Source organism: Pseudophryne corroboree, chromosome 5 (assembly GCF_028390025.1).
Source record: "Pseudophryne corroboree isolate aPseCor3 chromosome 5, aPseCor3.hap2, whole genome shotgun sequence".
Lineage (NCBI taxonomy): Eukaryota > Metazoa > Chordata > Amphibia > Anura > Myobatrachidae > Pseudophryne > Pseudophryne corroboree.
Genome location: NC_086448.1, coordinates 3,175,922 through 3,199,243, shown reverse-complemented (window position 1 = coordinate 3,199,243; position 23,322 = coordinate 3,175,922). Strand labels below are relative to the sequence as shown.

General features: G+C 47.8%; 1 protein-coding gene across 6 annotated transcripts in view; it reads right to left on the bottom strand.

Moving 5' to 3' along the window:
* Positions 1-5,569: 5,569 nt before the first annotated feature.
* CPSF1 (cleavage and polyadenylation specific factor 1) overlaps positions 5,570-23,322 on the bottom strand; it is a 465,036-nt gene continuing 447,283 nt past the window's right edge. For all 6 annotated transcript variants that reach the window (XM_063921055.1, XM_063921056.1, XM_063921060.1 and 3 more), the window contains one exon: positions 5,570-5,829. In XM_063921055.1, coding sequence (XP_063777125.1) covers positions 5,782-5,829 — 48 coding nt within the window. In that variant the 3' untranslated portion in view covers positions 5,570-5,781. The remainder of the gene's footprint in view (positions 5,830-23,322) is intronic.

Sequence of the window (23,322 nt, the reverse complement as noted above, 5' to 3'; positions counted from 1 at the left end):
AGACCGCGGCAGCAGTGTGCACTGTCCGTGGTCTGAGTGATCAGAGGTGGCGGCATCTTGCTCCCCTGCTTCCCCCCTTATCGTGTGCAGGGAGCGCTGGCAGCGACTGTTACACTGAGCTGCCGGCCGTTACAGAGACAGACCGCGGCAGCAGTGAACGCTGTCCGTGGTCTGAGTGAGCAGAGACGCCGTCAGCTTCTTTCCCCTAAGTGACGGAGCCTCCGGCCGTTACAGGGACAGACCGCGGCAGCACTGAACGCTGTCCGCGGTCTGATTGTGTACAACAGGCAGGGAGCGCTGACAACGGCGCTTGTAGCGGCCGTTCAGCGCGTCCCTCTGAGCGGCGGCCGGCAGTAGGGGAGCGGCGCGGGGAGCTTCATCAGCGGTGGCGGGGAGCGGAGCAGCGGGACCTGAGAGTGAGGCAACGCACATAGCAATCCCCCCACCCGGCGGGGCGGCAGCGTGAGCTGACCGCCCCGGTCATAAATACCTGTGATCCTGTGCTCAGACGGGGCTTCTTTAGCAAGCTCCGTTCTGTAGCCTCAGCTGAAGGTAGCTGACCTGTTCTCTTGGGCTTTGACGGGACTTCTGCAGCAAGCTCCGTCTAGTCCTTTCTGCAGCCTCAGCTGAAGTTAGCTGAGCTGCTTGTGGCTGTGTGGGGGCTCCTATTGTGAGGCCCGACACGCCAAGAGCTGCACGCAGCAGCTTCTGTAATCCCGGACCCATAGCTTTTCTGTAAGCCGGGAAGGGATTCTAAACAGAAAAAAGTATAAAAAAATCAAAACAAAAATATCTAAAGTTAAATATATATGTGTCCCTCTCGAGGTCCACACTTGTGCTTCCTATCCATGTGAGCACCGAAAAAACACTGAGGTATTCTGGGAGTATGGGAGGGAGGAGAGTTACTGAAATTTAAATATTCAGTGCCTTGTTCTGCTAAAACCGTTTATATCCCAAGAGTACTCCAGTGACCCCTAGTGGATGAAAAAGAAATGGCTAGATACACTGAGATAGAGGATATAAAGGAAATTGCCAACCACAGGGAGGTAGCTGTCTCTGTACTAAAGGACGGACTAAAGGAGGCATTGAGGAGCAGAGTGCAAACCTCTCTGAAAAATTGGAGAGGTATCACGGTAGCTGCACTGAGAGAGTCTGCAATCGAACATGACCGAAACATCATTAAGCACAGAGAGTCGCAAGGGGATAGGTTGATGCTAGTAAGTATACAGGCGGTTGAAGGGATGTCCAACCAACCTAAACCCCAGACCCCTAACGATTGGAAACGGTTAACAATATGTATTATTTGCAGGGAGGAAGGGCACTTTGCCAGGGATTGTAGGAGTAATGGGACACATAATAAATATAGACCCCCTAGACCAGAATACGAACCATGTTACCAAACACATAGACGGGATCAGGGAACACATAGGAGAAATTATGAGCTGCATAGAGGGGAAACAAGGAGGGACTGGCAGACCCCCGAAAGTCCACAGCTATCCCCCGCACATATCACAGCTGCCAATGCTCTGCGGGAGGGTCAAAACCACAACAGAGGTCAGGTCATACCTATAGTCTACAGCCGGTAAAACGGATTGCTGGCCTTGGAAGGGAACCTGAGGTCATGGTCAATGTAGCTGGCATACCACTACCTTTTCTTGTAGATACAGGGGCGGCCAGACCAGTGCTAAACTCCACCACAGGTGTAACAACCACGGGTAAAATGATTTTGGCAATGGGAGTAACGGGAAAGGTGCAGCAATACCCTTTGAGTAGACCTGCAGAGATTACGATAGGGCCCTTGCAAACCAAACATTCTTTCCTGCTGGCTGCATCGGCTCCCACTAATCTACTCGTCAGAGACCTATTGTGTAAAATGCGGTGTGTCATATACTGTACCCCTGAGGGTGTGTTCTTAGATATCCCTGAGAACCATGCACAGGAGGTACAAGATACACCCCTCAAAGGCTAATGTTACACTCTACCGTTATAGACACATGTCCATCGCAGGTAGAGGAAATTATCTCGCAAATACCGGGTTCCCTTTGGACCAAAGATGGACAGGACACTGGATTGATGGCGAATGTAGCCCCAGTAGTAGTGCAAATAAAAGGTGGCAGGATAGCTCCAAAAATTCCCCAGTATCCAATGAAACCAGAGCTGGAATTAGGAGTATACCCCGTCATAGAGCGGCTGCTACAGCAGGGCATCCTAGTCAGGACGTCCAGCACAGCAAGAGGAACATATGAGTTTTGCAGTGTCACAGCTTGCGGGAGGTGTGTGTGTCCCTCTGGAAGTCTCTGCCCTTGAGAGCCCACAGTAGTCCAGGCAGAATGTCTTCTGGTGGCTCTCTGAGGTAAAGGGGCACACACAGAGAGATCCGTGTTGACTAGATTGCTTAGAAATGAAGCATGGATCATCCGTGTATATGTCCCATAGCGATGTGCGGCCCCACGCGTCACAATCGCTGACTCTAGACTGCATGCAGGCACAATCTAGTCAGGTCACTCACTTCACGGCTGGATGAAATGAGCGCCCCCCCCTGTCGCCCCCTCGCTCAGCACACATCGCCCCCGTGTGTACCCCCCCTGTAGTGGTGGCCTCAAGGAGATCCTACAAATCTCAGCATGCAGTTTAGCTATCTGCTCGCTTACATATTGGACAGGCTCTACAATGCCTCCGCATTACATCCACTGCACCAGACCAAACACTGTATCAGATGTTCCTGTTCTCGCATTGGAACTCACCTGCTTGTTGTATTCTGATATTTCAGGTATTTGAGCTGTGTCACTTTAGGATGGCAGCTGCAGCAATAAGTCGGATAAGACTTTAGCATCCATCTCCCAAGCATGACGGCACAGTGGTCAGCAAGACTGTAATGCAAAGGCCCTGGCCCCAAAAGTCCAATATAACCGAGATTCACCAAGCTACGCTTCTCCAGCCGCGCAATGGTCGGAACAGGCGCTGCCACCCATTAAGAGTAAGACCAATGTGTTATCTATATTTATTGTACGTTGAGCGATAAACTGATGTAACAGGTGTGATTTGTACTATCCAATCTCTAATTATCAGTCTGTTGTACAATTTCTATTGTGGAGTTTATGTAACATAGGTCAGCCAACGGAGCAGACGATGGTAAAGAAACTATTTGTTTATTTTTGATTTTAACAAGCGAAATGCCTGGTATCCCCGAATCCTCACTGTCCCTGATATCCATGCATGCTCTAGATCCTTCACTCCCAGTGGGCACCTCGCCTTGATACCAGGACAAGTCTAGAACACATGCGTCTGACAATTCATCCAGGATCTGACTACTCATTCAGTAAAGGTGGAGACCTACAGAAAAACATCTAAGGACCACTCCATGCCCTGAGACCCTAAGTACGCCAGGTGCCACAGACACATAGGCTAGAGGGGAAAGGTCAGAGCTTTTGTCCAAGCTCTGTGATAGCCAGGGTCTTGGACAAGGCTGGCCTCCCTCTCACAGGCGAGTGCAATTGCTGGTCCTCCACCTCACATGCTGTTCGCTGATCTTGGAGAGAGACTAGAAGCTTCCCATGGTGGCAGGGGCTATTAGGAGCGGACGAGGCTGGCAGTTTCACATGTGGCAGGGGCAACCGCAGAACAGGAATAAAAAGAAACCGCTACAGGCGCAGCTCAAGAAACCCAGTGTTGGCTGGCACTTAGTCTAGACTGAGGCACCCAGACAGCCACTGGCATATACAGTGCATCTGGAAAGTGTTCACAGCGCTTCACTTTTTCCACATTTTGTTATATTACAGCCTTATTCTAAAATGGAATTCTACACACAATACCCGATAATGACAACGTGAATTTTTTTTATGATTTTTGCAAATTTAATCACATGTACATTAGTATTCACAGCCTTTGCCATGAAGATCAAAATTGAGCTCAGGTGCATCCTGTTTCCATTGATCATCCATGAGATGTTCCTACAGCTTAATTGGAGTCCACCTATGGTAAATTCAGTTGATTGGACATGATTTGGAAAGGCGCACAAATGTCTATATAAGGTCCCACACTTGACAGTGCATGTCTGAGCACAAACCAAGCATGAAGTCAAAGGAATTGTCTGTAGACCTCCAAGACAGGATTGTCTCGAGGCACAAATCTGGGGAAGGGTACAGAAAAATATCTGCTGCTTTGAAGTACCTAATGAGCACAGTGGCCTTAATCATCCGTTAATGGAAGAAGTTCGGAACTACCAGGACTCTTCCTAGAGCTGGCCGGCCATCTAAACTGAGCGATCGGGGGAGAAGGGCCCTAGTCAGGGCTACGGTATTCCTCTGTGGAGAGAGGAGAACCTTCCACAAGGACAACCATCTCTGCAGCAATCCACCAATCAGGCCTGTATGGTAGAGTAGTCAGACGGAAGCCACTCCTTAGTAAAAAGCACATGGCAGCCCACCTGGAGTTTGCCAAAATGCTCCTGAAGGACTCTCAGACCATGAGAAACAAAATTCTCTGGTCTGATGAGACAAAGATTGAACTCTCTGGCGTTAATGCCAGGCGTCATGTGTGGAGGGAATCAGGCACCGCTCATCACCAGGCCAATACCATAACTACAGTGAAGCAAGGTGGTGGCAGCATCATGCTGTGGGGATGTTTTTTCAGCGGCAGGAACTGGGAGACTAGTCAGGATAGAGGGAAAGATGAATGTAGCAATGGTTCTTCTTTCAGCAGGACAACGACCCTAAGCACACAGCCAAGATATCAAAGGAGTGCCTTCAGGACAACTCTGTGAATGTCTTGGAGTGGCCCAGCCAGAGCCCAGACTTGAATCTGATTGAACATCTCTGGAGAGATCTGAAAATGGCTGTGCACCGACGCTTCCCATCCAACCTGATGGAGCTTGAGAGGTGCTGCAAAGAGGAATGGTCGAAACTGCCCAAAGATAGGTGTGCCAAGCTTGTGGCATCATATTCAAAAAGACTTGAGGCTGTAATTGCTGCCAAAGGTGCATCAACAAAATATTGAGCAAAGGCTGTGAATACTTAAGTACATGTGATTTCTTAGTTTTTTTATTTTTAATAAATTTACAAAAATCTCAAAAAAAAAAAACTTTTTTTCACGTCATTATGGTGTATTGCGTGTAGAATTTTGAGGGAAAAATGTATTTATTGCTTTTTGGAATAAGGTTGTAACAAAACAAAATGTAGAAAAAGTGAAGCGCTGTGAATACTTTCGGATACACTGTAGAGGCTTAGGTAAAGTCCTTATAGAGTCCAGGCTCCCTCTTACCACATTTATGCCCCATGGCCTTTTCCGGTGTTCCCTAATATCTGCCTGGGTAATTAGGGACACTTCTGATTATTCTGGTAAGGCTTTTGACGATTGTATCTGTTTCCACCGTCTCTCACCATCAGGGAAAATGGTTTATATACGCGCATTGGGCTGTTTCAGCAATGATGCCCTTGAAAACAGCCATCCCAATATTCCATGACTTTTCTGTGTAAACCAGCAGGAAAACCAGTTCCGTATGAAGACCCTGCAATACTAAATGCTTGCCATACACCGCACCCAGGCTGTCAGTAAGAATGAGGCAGACATCTTATGAAATGACCTTGTTGTATTTACAAAAATAACATCTAAAATGTCTGTGATTCTTCCTTCAAACCTACAGTTACCAGTTAGGGACCCGCACGTCGGCGGGCGTAATGTGCACCAACGTTCCACAGAGTTCATAAAACAGAAACGTTTTGAAAATGTTCATATTAATAATAAAAAAAAACCTATACAAATTTCTGCCCCCTCTGATGGCTCTCAGAAATGTGACGTCACTCTCTCGATTTCCAGCAAGTCTTCCAGAATCTGAAAAAGAGAAATGACATAAAAGTCATGAAACAAAATCCTAGCACTAACTCTACAATGGAAGAGTAAACTGCCCGGCAAACCTGACCGCTACTTCCATGGGATCACACAGCTCCCAAAACTGGCCGCTACTTCCATGGGATCACAAAGCTCCCAAACCTGGCCGCTACTTCCATGGGATCACACAGCTCCCAAACCTGGCCGCTACTTCCATGGGATCACACAGCTCCCAAACCTGGCCGCTACTACCATGTGATCACACAGCTCCCAAACCTGGCCGCTACTTCCATGGGGTCACACAGCTCCCAAACCTGGCCGCTACTTCCATGGGATCACACAGCTCCCAAACCTGGCCGCTACTTCCATGGGATCACACAGCTCCCAAACCTGGCCGCTACTTCCATGGGATCACACAGCTCCCAAACCTGGCCGCTACTTCCATGGGATCACACAGCTCCCAAACCTGGCCGCTACTTCCATGGGATCACACAGCTCCCAAACCTGGCCGCTACTTCCATGGGATCACACAGCTCCCAAACCTGGCCGCTACTTCCATGGGATCACACAGCTCCCAAACCTGGCCGCTACTTCCATGGGGTCACACAGCTCCCAAACCTGGCCGCTACTTCCATGGGATCACACAGCTCCCAAACCTGGCCGCTACTTCCATGGGATCACACAGCTCCCAAACCTGGCCGCTACTTCCATGGGAGCACACAGCCCACAAACCTGGTCGCTACTTTCATGGGATCACACAGCCCCAAAACCTGGCCGCTACTTCCATGGGATCACACAGCTCCCAAACCTGGCCGCTACTTCCATGGGATCACACAGCTCCCAAACCTGGCCGCTACTTCCATGGGATCACACAGCTCCCAAACCTGGCCGCTACTTCCATGGGATCTGTCAAAGTCAGAAAAAAATGTCTCTATGCACGTTGCCATATTTGCACCGCACACTGGTCCGTGCTGCGCATGCGTACGCTCTCCCGTGAAGGCGCATACCCGCAATAGCGTGCACTCGCAGGCGCGGTATGCATATTTACGGTAGAGTTTATGTAGTCGTAGCGTGCGACTCATTCGTTACATATTTTCACAATTAATGTAGTTTATAGATCATGATCCCTTTGATAGTTTCTGAAAGTTTGGTTAATATAGAAGGTCCCTGAGCTAAGGAATCCCTCTTTGTGTCGTACGAAGGGTCTAACAGGAATCATACAGCAGTGTTTGGTACCCATCGGAAGAGTATTTAATTAGCAATATTCCGGTGTTGGTTTGGAGCGTATTAATCGCTCGTGCGAATAGTTATGGACATAAGAAGTTTATGTCCATTTCTACTATTTACTCATACTCAGGTATGCGGCGGGAAACTTAGTTCCCCACCCACCTGAGCTGTTTGAAATCGTCACAGCCCACCTGTATGAATCAACCTATGACCTTTTATTGTGATACAGGGTCGAATTCCTTCATCCAATGGACAATGGGATTGTAGGGACTATGAGATTGCATTGTGTGTGGGGCATAAATAGGCAGGCCGACCACATCCAGCTCTCACTCTTCAACGGTTCTCATTGCTGAAAATCGGGTGCTGGATGTCCAGGCGCATGCGATCGTTTGCCTTGTGCGTAAGTTTCTCTCCGTAATCATTGTCTTTCTGTGAGCCAATTTCTCTCATCTCTCTCTCTCTCTCTCTCTTTCCCTTCTCTTTCTCTCGCATCTCCCCTAGACTAGTATTGTATTGTATTAGATAGTATTGTATTTTGGTTAGGAAGTCTTTGTTATATTGTAGTGTATCATTTGTACTGTTATCCCCTTTTTACAAGTATACTAGATATAATACAGTTAATAGGCTTTGGACCCTAAACCAGTATCTGTGTATTTCCTATAGTGTTAAGTGTTCACTTGAGCGTCGGTGACGCTCAAGCAGCTTTGTAGTTAGTCAGGTTACACAAGGTTGCACTTACACCCTGTATTCACATTAAGGTATTCCGTGTATTTCATTGGTATAAGGTTTAGACATAAAGGTATAGCGTTGTGAGCGTCTGCGCCGCTGGTGATCTCCTCGTGGTCTCGAGCGTCCGCTACGCCATAGCGAATCATTACTCTAGTCATAGCCAATAACGTGTCCTGTGATCGCTGGGCCGTGAGCGAACGTGACGCTTGAGCGTCTCGCCTACGGCTGAGCGATCGTTACGCAACTAGCGTACCATTACGGTACTTCTTAAGTAAACAGCGTACAGTGTTCTTAGCTTCATAAAGGGTTGTTTATACGACAAGGGAATTTAGCATTGTCAATTGGGGACTCGTCCTATCCTTCTCATATCTGCACTAGGTAGATCAGCAGACATTATCCCCCCAGCAAAGGGTGGGAGGTTGTCTCGCAGTGCTGACGGGATAAGCGTCTGCTTCGCTTAGATAAAGAGTGCTGAAGGAATCCGGGAACCGGAAGTAAGAACAAAACGCTTGTGTCTTTTAAAACTGTTTTATTTCTCTTCTGTCTTGCGTATACACGCACGCATACATTTATCTGCATTTCTTTTTCAAATTTCGTATATCACTATTCCTGTTTGCCAAGTTTTATAGTTGATTAGAAAGTGCAAAAAGAGATTTGCTGTTATTTCATAGTAGAGGTAATAGTTAAAGTATAGACCAACACACGGCTTGTCTGGGAGATAAGACAGTCAGTGTGGTGCGCGGTAGATGATCAGGGATCACCTACATTGATAAAGGTAGAAATTGTGTTACGGTGGATCTTTGCTTTGCGTACACGTGTCCCTAACAAAAGACTTGCGTACGCAATCCAAACGGCAGACGCACGCAGCGTACATTACGCAACGTAGCGTCTGGTTACGCAACGTAGCTCAAGTCACGAAAAGTTGAATTAGCGCAAAGGCGATAAGTAACGCACAGCGGTAAATAACGCAAATCTATTTTTGGAAAATCTGAAATTTAGTTTAACAGATCCTGCTCCTAATTAGTAACACTGTTGGACTGAAGACAATTTCTGCGCAGAAATAGATATAGAAACAAAAGTGTACATGTGTTGAGTGAGTGTGGTTTTGTATACATAAGTTTATATAACTTAAGAGGTTGAACCAAAAGGAAAGTCGGGTACTCGTCAAGGGACACACGTGTAAGTGACATATACGGTGGCTAGGGAGGCATCCCTGGTTAAATAATATTTGAGCATTAGAGTATAGCGGACCATAAGGTAACAGACCAGGAGGTCATTAACAGAAGGTAACAAGACCAGGAGGTCATAAGGTAACAGGTAAAATAGACAAAGAGGTCCGCTATAAAAGTCCAGTGGCACAACGCCTGGGGTGTTGGTGCAGAACCCATATAGGCCATAAGCTCTTGCTGAAGGAATCGCGGCCGGAAACATCGATTCCATTGATCTTTCAGTACATGACAAGTAGTGCTTATGTACTGAACGATTGGACCGCACGTAATTGTGTACAGTAGTTAGTAATCTGACCTAATACCATTAGAGTAAAGTGGTCACAAACGCTATCTGTACATTCTGACGTGATTTGTGTAATTTTTTATTTTTGGAAGGGAAGTTCGCTGGTCACTCAGGAACTATCTAACAACCCCACCTTTACTGGAAAGAGTAAGTGTCCTGCGGGTAACCCTCATATGTTCCAGTAAACTGAAGGTTCCATAGGGGCCCTGTATCGAGTACGCCAGCACCATATCGGTGTGATCAGGTCGTATTGGTCGAGGTGGGCGAGTGAGTGGGGTACTCGGTAAACCGCCACCGCCGGCCTATTTTTGGACAATTTGGGTTGCTGTAAGGGTTCGCTGAAAACCTTGAGATAAAGATCCAAGGAGGAATAAGCAACACCTGCAGAATTATGGGGGCCAGTTGTTCAGGTAGGGGGCGATCAACCTCGGTTCGGGTTGATTCAGAGAACCGACCCGTTGGGTCGGCAAGGTACATCATGTGTGAAAAATACGGAAGTCACACAGAATCTTTATGTGATGAATGGGAGAGAATGACTGTACAAGACAGGGACAAATTCCCAAGAATAGGTAGCTTCAGTCCAGACGTGTTACAAAATTTAAGGAGGAGGATATGTCTCGTAAAATCATCAAAGAGACGAATTCAGCATCATGATTACTTACAGTTATGGCACCAGGAAGGTGAGATACAGAGAGGTTTGGCTCTGGCGGCGGGATCTGGGGCAGTCAGGAAGCTGATAGCCACAGCTCCACCTCCACCATACATTGCAGGAGAGAAGCTGATTACGGAGAGAAACGCACTGGGTTGTAAAACACAAACTCTTAGTAACCCTGTAAATGTTAATGATGTTAACCAAATAACTCATGCAAGTATTAACCCGTGCAAGATGTACCCTGTTTTGAACCTTCCTCAGGAGTGTGATCAAGAAGAAGATTCGGCAACAATTTCAGCGCTCTCTCTAGCGGCCACCATATCAGAAACCACAGTAGGAACTGCACCACCCACGAGATTAGTGAAGGCCCCTAGCGGAGGGATAGGTGAGGTCGTGTCAACGGGTAAGTACGGCACCATGCACTACACTGAAACAATTGTACCACAAGTTGTAGAATCTACGCAGAATGAGGCTGTTAGAATTGCTCCTGTAAAGGTGATAGTAGTTCCCAATGGGAAAACAGATGCATCAGGAGCCACACCCGTCAGGAACATTGCCATGTATTGCCCGTTCACTAGAATGGAATTGAGGACCATAGTGTCTGAATTCCCAGACCCCAGAAAAGATTTAGTGGCAAGCCAAAAATACATCAGGGATCTAGGAAACACTTTAGAGCCCAATAATAAGGATTGGCAGATAGTGCTAAGAGCTTGCTTACCTTCCAATGTCGACTCAGTTAAATTCTTGGCTGATTGTGGACTAGATAAAGATGTACCGCTTACAGATGTGTACGACCAGGATAATGTAAAAAGGATAAATTTACAGCTAAAGGAGTATTTCCCAGCCGTTGTTAAATGGAATAAAATATTTTCCATTAAGCAAAAGGAGTCCGAAACGGCAGCAGAATATTTCCACCGGGCACTATCAGAAATGGCAAAATACACTGGTATAGAAGACATTAAGACCAACCCAAACCATCGAGAAGTAGCAGTATCTGTACTGATGGATGGTTTGAAAGAAACATTAAAAGCTAGGGTACAGACCACACAACCATGTTGGCGAGGTCTGTCAGTGTCCACCTTGAGAGAGGCTGCTGTTGATCACGACAAAAACATCACTAGACACAGGGAGTCGCAAAATGATAAGTTGATGTCCGTAAGTATACAGGCGCTGACCACAAGGCAGCCTGCGTATGTACCACCGAATCCTGTGGGTAAGGCAAGTGTAATAACATGTTTTTCTTGTAACAGACCGGGACACTTTGCACGAGAATGTAGAACAAAGAATGTACAAAGATCTTTTCAACCCCCTAGACAACAACACAACACACGACATTGGGAGCAGGGTCCACAGAGGCGGAGTTTTGAGCCACATACAGGGGAAACAAAAAGATATCCCCCGAACAGAGACTGGCAGGCCTCTGGTAGTTCCCAGCTAACTCCCCCACAAGTAGTTGCTGCCAATGGGATTCAGGGAGGTCAGCATACCCAATAGGGGTGTGGCCACACCTGTAATCTGCAGCCAGTTAAATTGATTGCCAGTCTTGGAAGCGAACCAGAGATTGCAATCAATGTAGCTGGTAAAACTTTAAACTTTCTTGTAGACACAGGGGCGGCCAAGTCAGTGATAAATTCGACAGTGGGCATGAGAACCACTGGTAGGACAATTCCAGCCATGGGAGTAACAGGAGTAGTCCAGCACTACCCTGTTAGCAAACCAGCCGAGATTACAATAGGGCCTTTGCATACCAAGCATTCCTTTTTGCTGGCTGCATCGGCACCAACTAATCTCCTGGGGAGAGACTTACTATGTAAAATGGGTTGCGTCATTTATTGTACTCCTGAAGGTGTATTCTTGGACATTCCTGAGAATCACGCTCAGGAGGTACGAGACATGTTAGACTCCCCATCAAAATTAATGTCACATTCCATTATGACAAATAGGAACCCATCCCAAGTAGAAGAGATGACATCTCAGATACCAGAGTCACTTTGGACAAAAGATGGACAGGACACTGGATTAATGGCAAACGTAGCTCCAGTAGTTGTACAAGTAAAAGATGGTAGGATAGCTCCAAAAATCCCACAGTATCCTCTGAAGCCAGAGGTGGAGTTAGGAGTTTTCCCAGTAATAGAACGCTTGCTGCAACAGGGCATTCTGGTAAGAACGTCCAGCACAGCCAATAGTCCCATCTTCCCTGTTAAAAAGAGTGGGGGGAGGGGTTACAGGCTAGTGCAGGATCTAAGGGGGATTAACAAAATAGTTGAGAGTCAGTTCCCCGTAGTGCCTAATCCAGCTGTCATCCTAATGCAAATTCCTCCCACTGCCAAATTTTTCACTGTTATTGACCTCTGCTCCGCTTTCTTTTCGGTACCTCTGCACCCTGACAGCCAATATTTGTTTGCATTCACATACAGAGGAGTCCAATACACGTGGACTCGGTTACCCCAAGGTTTCATAGATAGTCCAAGTATATTTTCTCAGGCTTTGCATGATTGTTTACAGTCTTTCCAACCAGACAGTGGATCAGTATTGATACAGTATGTGGACGATTTATTACTGTGTTCAGATTCACTGGAAGCATCTCTGAAGGATACGAAACAGCTCCTGTTTCATCTTTCAGACACAGGTCACAAGGTTTCCAAAGACAAGTTACAATTATGCCAAACTAAGGTAAAATATTTGGGACACTGTCTAACACAAGGACTGAGACACCTGACCGCTGATAGAATCCAAGCCATTAGAGACATGACACTGCCACAAACCCAGCAACAGATCAGGACGTTTTTAGGAATGTGTGGGTATTGCCGTAATTGGATCCCAGGGTTTTCCATATTGGCGTTACCTTTGCAGGAAATGGTCTCTTCAAACAAACCTGACCGGATTTCGCATACAGACGAATCCGAAACAGCATTTGAGAGACTCAAACAGTGCCTAACGCAGGCACCAGCACTAGGTATGCCAGACTATGGGAAACCCTTTGAACTATACGGAACAGAAAGTGCTGGGTGCGCAGCAGGTGTACTAACCCAAAAACACGGTGACGCCAGCAGGCCAGTCGCATACTACAGCGCCCAGCTAGACACGGTAGCGCGATCCCTCCCCACATGCTTGCGTAGCGTTGCGGCGATAGCATTGCTAGTGACAAAAAGCGAAGATGTCGTGCTAGGCCACAACCTCACAATCCATACACCACATGCGGTATCTGCCTTATTGAATTCTGCCCAAACCAGACACGTCTCATCAGCAAGGTTTACGAGATGGGAATTGGCATTAATGGCCCCAGTAAACATCACCATAAGGAGATGCAGTGCATTAAATCCTGCAACATTTCTCCCAGGTGTGCCTGGTCAGACACAAAGGGTGGAAGGTGAGAGTGATGGGGAAGGAGGATTTAATGCAAAGGGAGATACACATGATTGTATGGAATATTTGACCCAAAATTTTACCGCAAGGCCTGACATCAGTGACAACCCACTGGAAGATGCAGAACTCACGTTCTACACGGACGGTAGTTGTCATAGACAGTCAGACTCGGGAGACTTGTGTACTGGATACGCAGTCGTAGATGACCAAGACACCATAGAAGCGGAACCGCTAGGCCCACCTCACTCAGCCCAGGTTGCTGAACTGGTCGCCCTAACCAGAGCATGTGAATTGGCTAAGGGTAAGTCAGCCAATATCTACACCGATTCTAGATACGCCTTCGGGGTAGTCCATGATTTCGGAGCCCTATGGCGGCTCAGAAATTTCATGATGGCGGCTGGTACACCGATAGCGCATGCAGCTCACATAAAAAGGCTTCTAACAGCGATACAGGAACCCGACAGAGTGGCTGTTATCAAATGTAAAGCACATACATATAGCCAAGACCCAGTATCCCTTGGTAACGGCCGAGCAGACGAAGCCGCAAAGCTTGCAGCTGCTACCCCCATACAGACAGACACCACACAACTGATGGTATTTAATACCATCAACACACAAAAGTTGTGTGAGATGCAGAATTTGTGTTCCACACAGGAGAGAGCAGTCTGGAAGGCAAAGGGATATGGCCAGGAGTCCTCAGGGCTCTGGACGGATGGACATGGTAAACCAGTGGCCCCCAGGGCATACCTTCCATGTCTGGGTGAAGCAGCTCACGGGCTGACTCATCTAGGCAAGGAGGGGATGTGCAAATTGGTAAGAGCATACTGGTGCGCCCCAGGATTCTCCTCTCATGCGAGTAAAAGAGCAATGTCATGCCTTACCTGTCTGAGAAAGAATGTTGGAAAAGCAATACCTACAGAACCATCCCATATCCCACCTGCCGGCGGCCCTTTCCAGGTAATACAAATTGACTTCATTCAATTACCCCCATGTCGAAATTTGAAATATGTACTTGTTTGTATAGATGTTTTCTCGAATTGGGTCGAAGCTTTCCCAGCAGCTACAAATACCGCTATGTTTACAGCTAAGAAAATTGTGCAGGAATTTGTATGTAGATATGGTATCCCTAGAATCATTGAAAGTGATAGGGGTACCCATTTTACAGGTGATGTCTTTCAAGGAATGTGTAAGTTGATGGGAATTGATAGCAAGCTGCACACTCCGTACCGTCCACAGGCGAGCGCGAAGGTCGAAAGAGTGAACAGCACTATTAAAAATAAATTGAGTAAAGTAATGGCAGAGACAGGATTGACGTGGCCAGAAGCTTTACCCATTGTTTTGTATAGCATCAGAACCACTCCCAGGTCCCCTCTTAATCTGTCTCCTTATGAAATCTTGTTTGGTCGACAACCGCATGTCATGATTAACCCTCAGGATGATTTGAAATGTAACAATGAAGTAACTGTAAAGTACTTGATTAACATGAGTAAGCAGTTGAGGAATCAAAATGATAATCTGAAGTTGGTGATTCCTGATTTACCAGATAGTAATTGTCATGGCATTGAACCTGGGGATTATGTAATGATACGAAATTTTCTACGTTCAGGTTGTCTTATTGATAGATGGGAAGGACCATACCAGGTCTTATTGACTAGCACCACAGCATTGAAGGTGGCTGAGAGAGAGACTTGGGTCCATTCATCCCACTGCAAAAAGGTTGCTGATCCAGAGAAGTCCCGTGATAAGGAACAGACGGTGGAGGTTGTATCACTGGAGTGTCTGTTCCAGGAGGACTGAGGCGGCACCTGAGCCTTGAAGACCGAAAGCAGTTGTCGACTCCCTTCTCCCTTTTATTGTTTTTCTCCACTTCCCATCCCCTCTTCCTTGAAATTTCTTTTTTCCCCCTTCTCATTCTTCTCTATTTCCTCCTCAAAGATGGACTTGCCCCAAGAGACTGTGATCCAGATTTTGATGTTAACCATGATGTTGACCAGAGCAGTCTGTTCCGGCGAGAGTACCATAGAGGTCGAGAGAGGTTCTGGAATGGGTTCCGATTATGATGATGGAGGCGTAGTTTTCCAAGATCAACCAAACCAACAAGCAAAGGCGAGTATCAGAAAACGATCCGATAGAAGAAATTGTGATGGATTGTTAGCTGAAGAAAATTGTATCTGTAGGCTCTGTGATAATCTGGTTGAAGATGGATGCATAAAGAAATGCCAATCCAGTTTTAATATCCATATAGACCGGCATCCATTGAGTGACTATCACTCTTTAGTGGGTAATGTGTTAAACCAAACAGATTGTTGGGTATGCTCTCAAGTACCTCAGGGTCATAGCAAATCAGGGCTAGTACCATTTCCTTTAACGTTAGGGGAGGTACTTGAGCTAAGTGGTGGGAGACCGGTGGACCGGAGGTTTAATATCTCCAGCCCTCCTAGTTTGAAGCTCCACCAATACCATGTGGATAGGTCCCTCTTATGTTTCAATATCTCCAATCCCAGAAAACCGGGAAATTGGGAAGTGTCATGGAGCAACCTTACCATGACCTTTTCACACAGAGCAGATAGAATGCCTACAGATACAGAGCTGGTACGCCACATAGCCAGTAGAGGAAAATCTTTTCGGTATCGATATACCTTAGGAAATAGGATTACTAGAGTTGGAGAGGTATCACCAGAATACTGTGCACATATCGTACAAACTGATACGTGCATTAAGCAGATGGAAGAATTAGGGTCAGGAGATTTCACCTGGAAGGTTTGTAACATGGTCATGTCCTTCTCCGTCCCATATGTTCTCCCCGATGACGCATATTTCATATGCGGGAGAAAGGCGTACAAGTGGCTTGCCCCAAACTCTGAAGGATTGTGTTATATTGGAAAAGTATTGCCTGAAGTGATGACTGTAACACATGACAAAATGAAAGACATACACCGTGGTGCCCAGGCTCCTTATACTCACACTCATTACGAGCACCGAGTTAAAAGACAACTGTCAGAAAGGTTAGAGCATCCGGCCTCTGATCTTATCCATGAATCCACCGGGATTCAGGTTCTGGTAGCGTTAGATTTCACTCGCACCGCTCGAGGAGTGATGAATTATAGATACATTTCCGCACTCGCCAATTTGTTAGATAATATCACTGAAATGTATGATGACACGTTTAGATACACTGGAAGAGAACTTCAAGCTTATAAAACAGAACTAGTTCAGCATAGGATGGTTCTTAATTATCTTACAGCAGTAACAGGCGGATATTGTGTTACATTGGCAACACAGTACGGCATAAAGTGTTGCACTTATATCACGAATAGCACCGAGGATCCGGTAGAGGTCATAGACCAAAAGATGGACGATATTCTCCAATTGAAGTGGGAATTTCGTCGAAAACACAATCTCACCCTTGCTGCTGTAGGTAATGAGCTGACTGGTTGGGTGTCATGGTTGAACCCGCGAAATTGGTTCTCCGGTTTGGGGGACTGGGCTCAAGGAGTCATAATGGATGTTGGAAAGTTTCTACTATGTATCTTGGGTGTCGTTATATCGATTGGATTGATATTTAGATGCGGGCAGGCTTTAATGAGGTGCAAACAAAGTACAAGAGTGATGAGCTTGAGGAGCGAGGAAACTGTAATTAACCTGGATTTGATTTATGACCCAATGATAGAAACCAGAATGTGATGAAAATGCGATTATACGGTCCGTTTCTTTCACCTGTTTTTCTGCTTTTCTCCAAGATACAAAGACCCCCTTGGACGAGGAAGTTGACGAGACGCTATACAGACAACAGACAAGCATCAAAGATGAAGTTTTGACCACTTGAGAAATGGACACTTGATGAACTTTGCCATGGATCCCCAGTTTCCCTAGTACATTTAAACTCACGCTAGCCCAACATTTTTTTTGTAAATCCGATGGCTCTGACAAAGCTATTTGCTCATGCCCAAGGAGCAATACAGCGCAAAGAAGACGACTCTCAACAGATACCGAACACAACTTCGACGACAGATGTACATTTCCCTGACATAGAATATCATTGCATTTTCCATAAGTGTTCTTTATCTTCATCTCTACAACCCTCAGGTAATGACACACATAGACGATAGGGAATACAGGCACAGATATCAGCAACCACATACCTCCCCCATTCATGTATCATCAACTAAAATGTGCTCCCCATTTTGTTCAAAATCCGAAAAGAGCTCGGTAAAGTTTGACAGCCCATCCACAGACCTGTACCACAGGATAAGAAGGAATTCAAATGTATACTTCGCAATACCTCGAAGCTTGATGTACAACACGTACGGCACGATGATACATGACCCCCCAAACATGGATTCATACACACATGCTTCTGCTATCTCACTAGGTCATACCCTCTTCACACCTTCTCCTCTCTCCTCCCTTACCCAACCATGGAAATGTATTAACCCCTGACTTGCATTTTTCTCCTTAAATGTTTTGTGGCAGTTATTATTGACTGCCAAAGGGTGGACTGTCAAAGTCAGAAAAAAATGTCTCTATGCACGTTGCCATATTTGCACCGCACACTGGTCCGTGCTGCGCATGCGTACGCTCTCCCGTGAAGGCGCATACCCGCAATAGCGTGCACTCGCAGGCGCGGTATGCATATTTACGGTAGAGTTTATGTAGTCGTAGCGTGCGACTCATTCGTTACATATTTTCACAATTAATGTAGTTTATAGATCATGATCCCTTTGATAGTTTCTGAAAGTTTGGTTAATATAGAAGGTCCCTGAGCTAAGGAATCCCTCTTTGTGTCGTACGAAGGGTCTAACAGGAATCATACAGCAGTGTTTGGTACCCATCGGAAGAGTATTTAATTAGCAATATTCCGGTGTTGGTTTGGAGCGTATTAATCGCTCGTGCGAATAGTTATGGACATAAGAAGTTTATGTCCATTTCTACTATTTACTCATACTCAGGTATGCGGCGGGAAACTTAGTTCCCCACCCACCTGAGCTGTTTGAAATCGTCACAGCCCACCTGTATGAATCAACCTATGACCTTTTATTGTGATACAGGGTCGAATTCCTTCATCCAATGGACAATGGGATTGTAGGGACTATGAGATTGCATTGTGTGTGGGGCATAAATAGGCAGGCCGACCACATCCAGCTCTCACTCTTCAACGGTTCTCATTGCTGAAAATCGGGTGCTGGATGTCCAGGCGCATGCGATCGTTTACCCTTGTGCGTAAGTTTCTCTCCGTAATCATTGTCTTTCTGTGAGCCAATTTCTCTCATCTCTCTCTCTCTCTCTTTCCCTTCTCTTTCTCTCGCATCTCCCCTAGACTAGTATTGTATTGTATTAGATAGTATTGTATTTTGGTTAGGAAGTCTTTGTTATATTGTAGTGTATCATTTGTACTGTTATCCCCTTTTTACAAGTATACTAGATATAATACAGTTAATAGGCTTTGGACCCTAAACCAGTATCTGTGTATTTCCTATAGTGTTAAGTGTTCACTTGAGCGTCGGTGACGCTCAAGCAGCTTTGTAGTTAGTCAGGTTACACAAGGTTGCACTTACACCCTGTATTCACATTAAGGTATTCCGTGTATTTCATTGGTATAAGGTTTAGACATAAAGGTATAGCGTTGTGAGCGTCTGCGCCGCTGGTGATCTCCTCGTGGTCTCGAGCGTCCGCTACGCCATAGCGAATCATTACTCTAGTCATAGCCAATAACGTGTCCTGTGATCGCTGGGCCGTGAGCGAACGTGACGCTTGAGCGTCTCGCCTACGGCTGAGCGATCGTTACGCAACTAGCGTACCATTACGGTACTTCTTAAGTAAACAGCGTACAGTGTTCTTAGCTTCATAAAGGGTTGTTTATACGACAAGGGAATTTAGCATTGTCAGATCACACAGCTCCCAAACCTGGCAGCTACTACCATGTGATCACACAGCCCCCAAACCTGACTTCCATGGGATCACACAGCTCCCAAACCTGGCCGCTACTTCCATGGGAGCACACAGCTCCCAAACCTGACTTCCATGGGATCACACAGCTCCCAAACCTGGCCGCTACTTCCATGGGAGCACACAGCTCCCAAACCTGACTTCCATGGGATCACACAGCTCCCAAACCTGACTTCCACGGGATCACACAGCTCCCAAACCTGGCCGCTACTTCCATGGGATCACACAGCTCCCAAACCTGGCCACTACTTCCATGGGAGCACACAGCTCCCAAACCTGACTTCCATGGGATCACACAGCTCCCAAACCTGGCCGCTACTTCCATGGGAGCACACAGCCCACAAACCTGGCCGCTACTTCCATGGGATCACACAGCTCCCAAACCTGGCCGCTACTTCCATGGGAGCACACAACCCACAAACCTGGCCGCTACTTCCATGGGATCACACAGCTCCCAAACCTGGCCGCTACTTCCATGGGATCACACAGCTCCCAAACCTGGCCGCTACTTCCGTGGGATCACACAGCTCCCAAACCTGGCCGCTACTTCCGTGGGATCACACAGCTCCCAAACCTGGCCGCTACTTCCATGGGATCACACAGCTCCCAAACCTGGCCGCTACTTCCATGGGATCACACAGCTCCCAAACCTGGCCGCCACTTCCATGGGATCACACAGCCCACAAACCTGGCCGCCACTTCCATGGGAGCACACAGCCCACAAACCTGGCCGCTACTTCCATGGGAGCACACAGCCCACAAACCTGGCCGCTACTTCCATGGGATCACACAGCTCCCAAACCTGGCCGCTACTTCCATGGGATCACACAGCTCCCAAACCTGGCCGCTACTTCCATGGGATCACACAGCTCCCAAACCTGGCCGCTACTTCCATGGGATCACACAGCTCCCAAACCAGGCCGCTACTTCCATGGGATCACACAGCTCCCAAACCTGGCCGCTACTTCCATGGGATCACACAGCTCCCAAACCTGGCCGCTACTTCCATGGGATCACACAGCTCCCAAACCTGGCCGCTACTTACATGGGATCACACAGCTCCCAAACCTGGCCGCTACTTCCATGGGATCACACAGCTCCCAAACCTGGCCGCTACTTCCATGGGATCACACAGCTCCCAAACCTGGCCGCCACTTCCATGGGATCACACAGCCCACAAACCTGGCCGTCACTTCCATGGGAGCACACAGCCCACAAACCTGGCAGCTACTTCCATGGGAGCACACAGCCCACAAACCTGGCCGCTACTTCCATGGGATCACACAGCTCCCAAACCTGGCCGCTACTTCCATGGGATCACACAGCTCCCAAACCTGGCCGCTACTTCCATGGGATCACACAGCTCCCAAACCTGGCCGCCACTTCCATGGGATCACACAGCTCCCAAACCTGGCCGCAGGGGTTCTCATGTCCCTTGTTTAGCTGTGTGCCTGTGTGTATAAAGATAAGGAACAGACAGATGAGTACATTATAATGTACAGCCACAGAACAATACCTGATTATATCAGGAGAGACTGAGCTGCTACCTGGGAAGAAAAAAAGGCAGGGCCTGGACTCCTCAGGTCACTTCTACTAGAGCTCTTTATAACAGCGAGGGGACCTCACTACCCAGTGACAGCGGACGTCAGGCAGGCGCTGAGATTACGCTCTCTGGCAGGTGACAGGAAGGGGACAGTCAGTCCCGGGAGTACTGCCGTTGTCTGGCTCTAATGCTCCAGGTCTCAGGAAGCTGTATGCCCACACAAGTGACATAGGGCCGCTGTCTGGAAGCCTCACAGGGGAGAAGCTAAGATGGACAGCAGCCCATGAGAGAGAATGAGATACTGGTGATACTCTGGGTGGTGTCTGTGCCAGACTGAAGCTTATTATTTACACATTATAATTGCTGTTTGGTGCTAATACACCTATTCAATTTATTTAAGATATTTGCCCCTTGGATAGACACCGGATAGGCTGGCTGTGCGGCACGGGGCGATAGGTGCCCCTCGGATAGGTACTGGATAGGCCGGCTGTGCGGCACAGGGTGATAGTTGCCCCTCGGATAGGTACCGGATAGGCCGGCTGTGCGGCACAGGGCGATAGTTGCCCCTCGGATAGGTACCGGATAGGCCGGCTGTGCGGCACAGGGTGATAGGTGCCCGTCGGAGAGGTACCGGATAGGCCGGCTGTGCGGCACAGGGTGATAGTTCCCTCTTGGGTAGGCCGGCTGTGCGGCACAGGGTGATAGTTCCCTCTTGGGTAGGCCGGCTGAGCGGCACAGGGTGATAGTTCCCTCTTGGGTAGGCCGGCTGTGCGGCACAGGGTGATAGTTCCCTCTTGGGTAGGCCGGCTGTGCGGCACAGGGTGATAGTTCCCTCTTGGGTAGGCCGGCTGAGCGGCACAGGGTGATAGTTCCCTCTTGGATAGGCCGGCTGTGCGGCACAGGGTGATAGTTCCCTCTTGGATAGGCCGGCTGTGCGGCACAGGGTGATAGTTCCCTCTTGGATAGGCCGGCTGTGCGGCACAGGGTGATAGTTCCCTCTTGGGTAGGCCGGCTATGCGGCACAGGGTGATAGTTCCCTCTTGGGTAGGCCGGCTGTGCAGCACAGGGTGATACAGGTTGAGTATCCCATATCCAAATATTCAGAAATACGGAATATTCCAAAATACTGAATTTTTTGAGTGAGAGTGAGATAGTAAAACATTTGTTTTCTGACGGCTCAATGTACACAAACTTTGTTTAATACACAAGGTTATTAAAAATATAGTATTAAATGACCTTCAGGCTGTGTGTATAAGGTGTATATGAAACATGCCCCTCGGATAGGTACCGGATAGGCCGGCTGTGCGGCACAGGGCGATAGTTGCCCCTCGGATAGGTACCGGATAGGCCGGCTGTGCGGCACAGGGTGATAGGTGCCCGTCGGAGAGGTACCGGATAGGCCGGCTGTGCGGCACAGGGTGATAGTTCCCTCTTGGGTAGGCCGGCTGTGCGGCACAGGGTGATAGTTCCCTCTTGGGTAGGCCGGCTGAGCGGCACAGGGTGATAGTTCCCTCTTGGGTAGGCCGGCTGTGCGGCACAGGGTGATAGTTCCCTCTTGGGTAGGCCGGCTGTGCGGCACAGGGTGATAGTTCCCTCTTGGGTAGGCCGGCTGAGCGGCACAGGGTGATAGTTCCCTCTTGGATAGGCCGGCTGTGCGGCACAGGGTGATAGTTCCCTCTTGGGTAGGCCGGCTGTGCGGCACAGGGTGATAGTTCCCTCTTGGATAGGCCGGCTGTGCGGCACAGGGTGATAGTTCCCTCTTGGGTAGGCCGGCTGTGCAGCACAGGGTGATACAGGTTGAGTATCCCATATCCAAATATTCAGAAATACGGAATATTCCAAAATACTGAATTTTTTGAGTGAGAGTGAGATAGTAAAACATTTGTTTTCTGACGGCTCAATGTACACAAACTTTGTTTAATACACAAGGTTATTAAAAATATAGTATTAAATGACCTTCAGGCTGTGTGTATAAGGTGTATATGAAACATAAATGCATTCTGTGCTTAGACTTAGGTCCCATCACCATGATATCTCATTATGGTAAGAAATTATTCCAAAATACGGAAAAATCCGATATCCAAAATACCTCTGGTCCCAAGCATTTTGGATAAGGGATACTCAACCTGTATTTCCCTCTTGGGTAGGCCGGCTGTGCGGCACAGGGTGATAGTTCCCTATTGGGTAGGCCGGCTGTGCGGCACAGGGTGATAGTTCCCTCTTGGGTAGGCCGGCTGTGCGGCACAGGGTGATAGTTCCCTCTTGGGTAGGCCGGCTGTGCGGCACAGGGTGATAGTTCCCTCTTGGGTAGGCCGGCTGTGCGGCACAGGGTGATAGTTCCCTCTTGGGTAGGCCGGCTGTGCGGCACAGGGTGATAGTTGCCCCTCGGATAGGTACTGGATAGGCCGGCTGTGCGGCACAGGGTGATAGTTCCCTCTTGGGTAGGCCGGCTGTGCGGCACAGGGTGATAGTTGCCCCTCGGATAGGTACCGGATAGGCCGGCTGTGCGGCACAGGGTGAT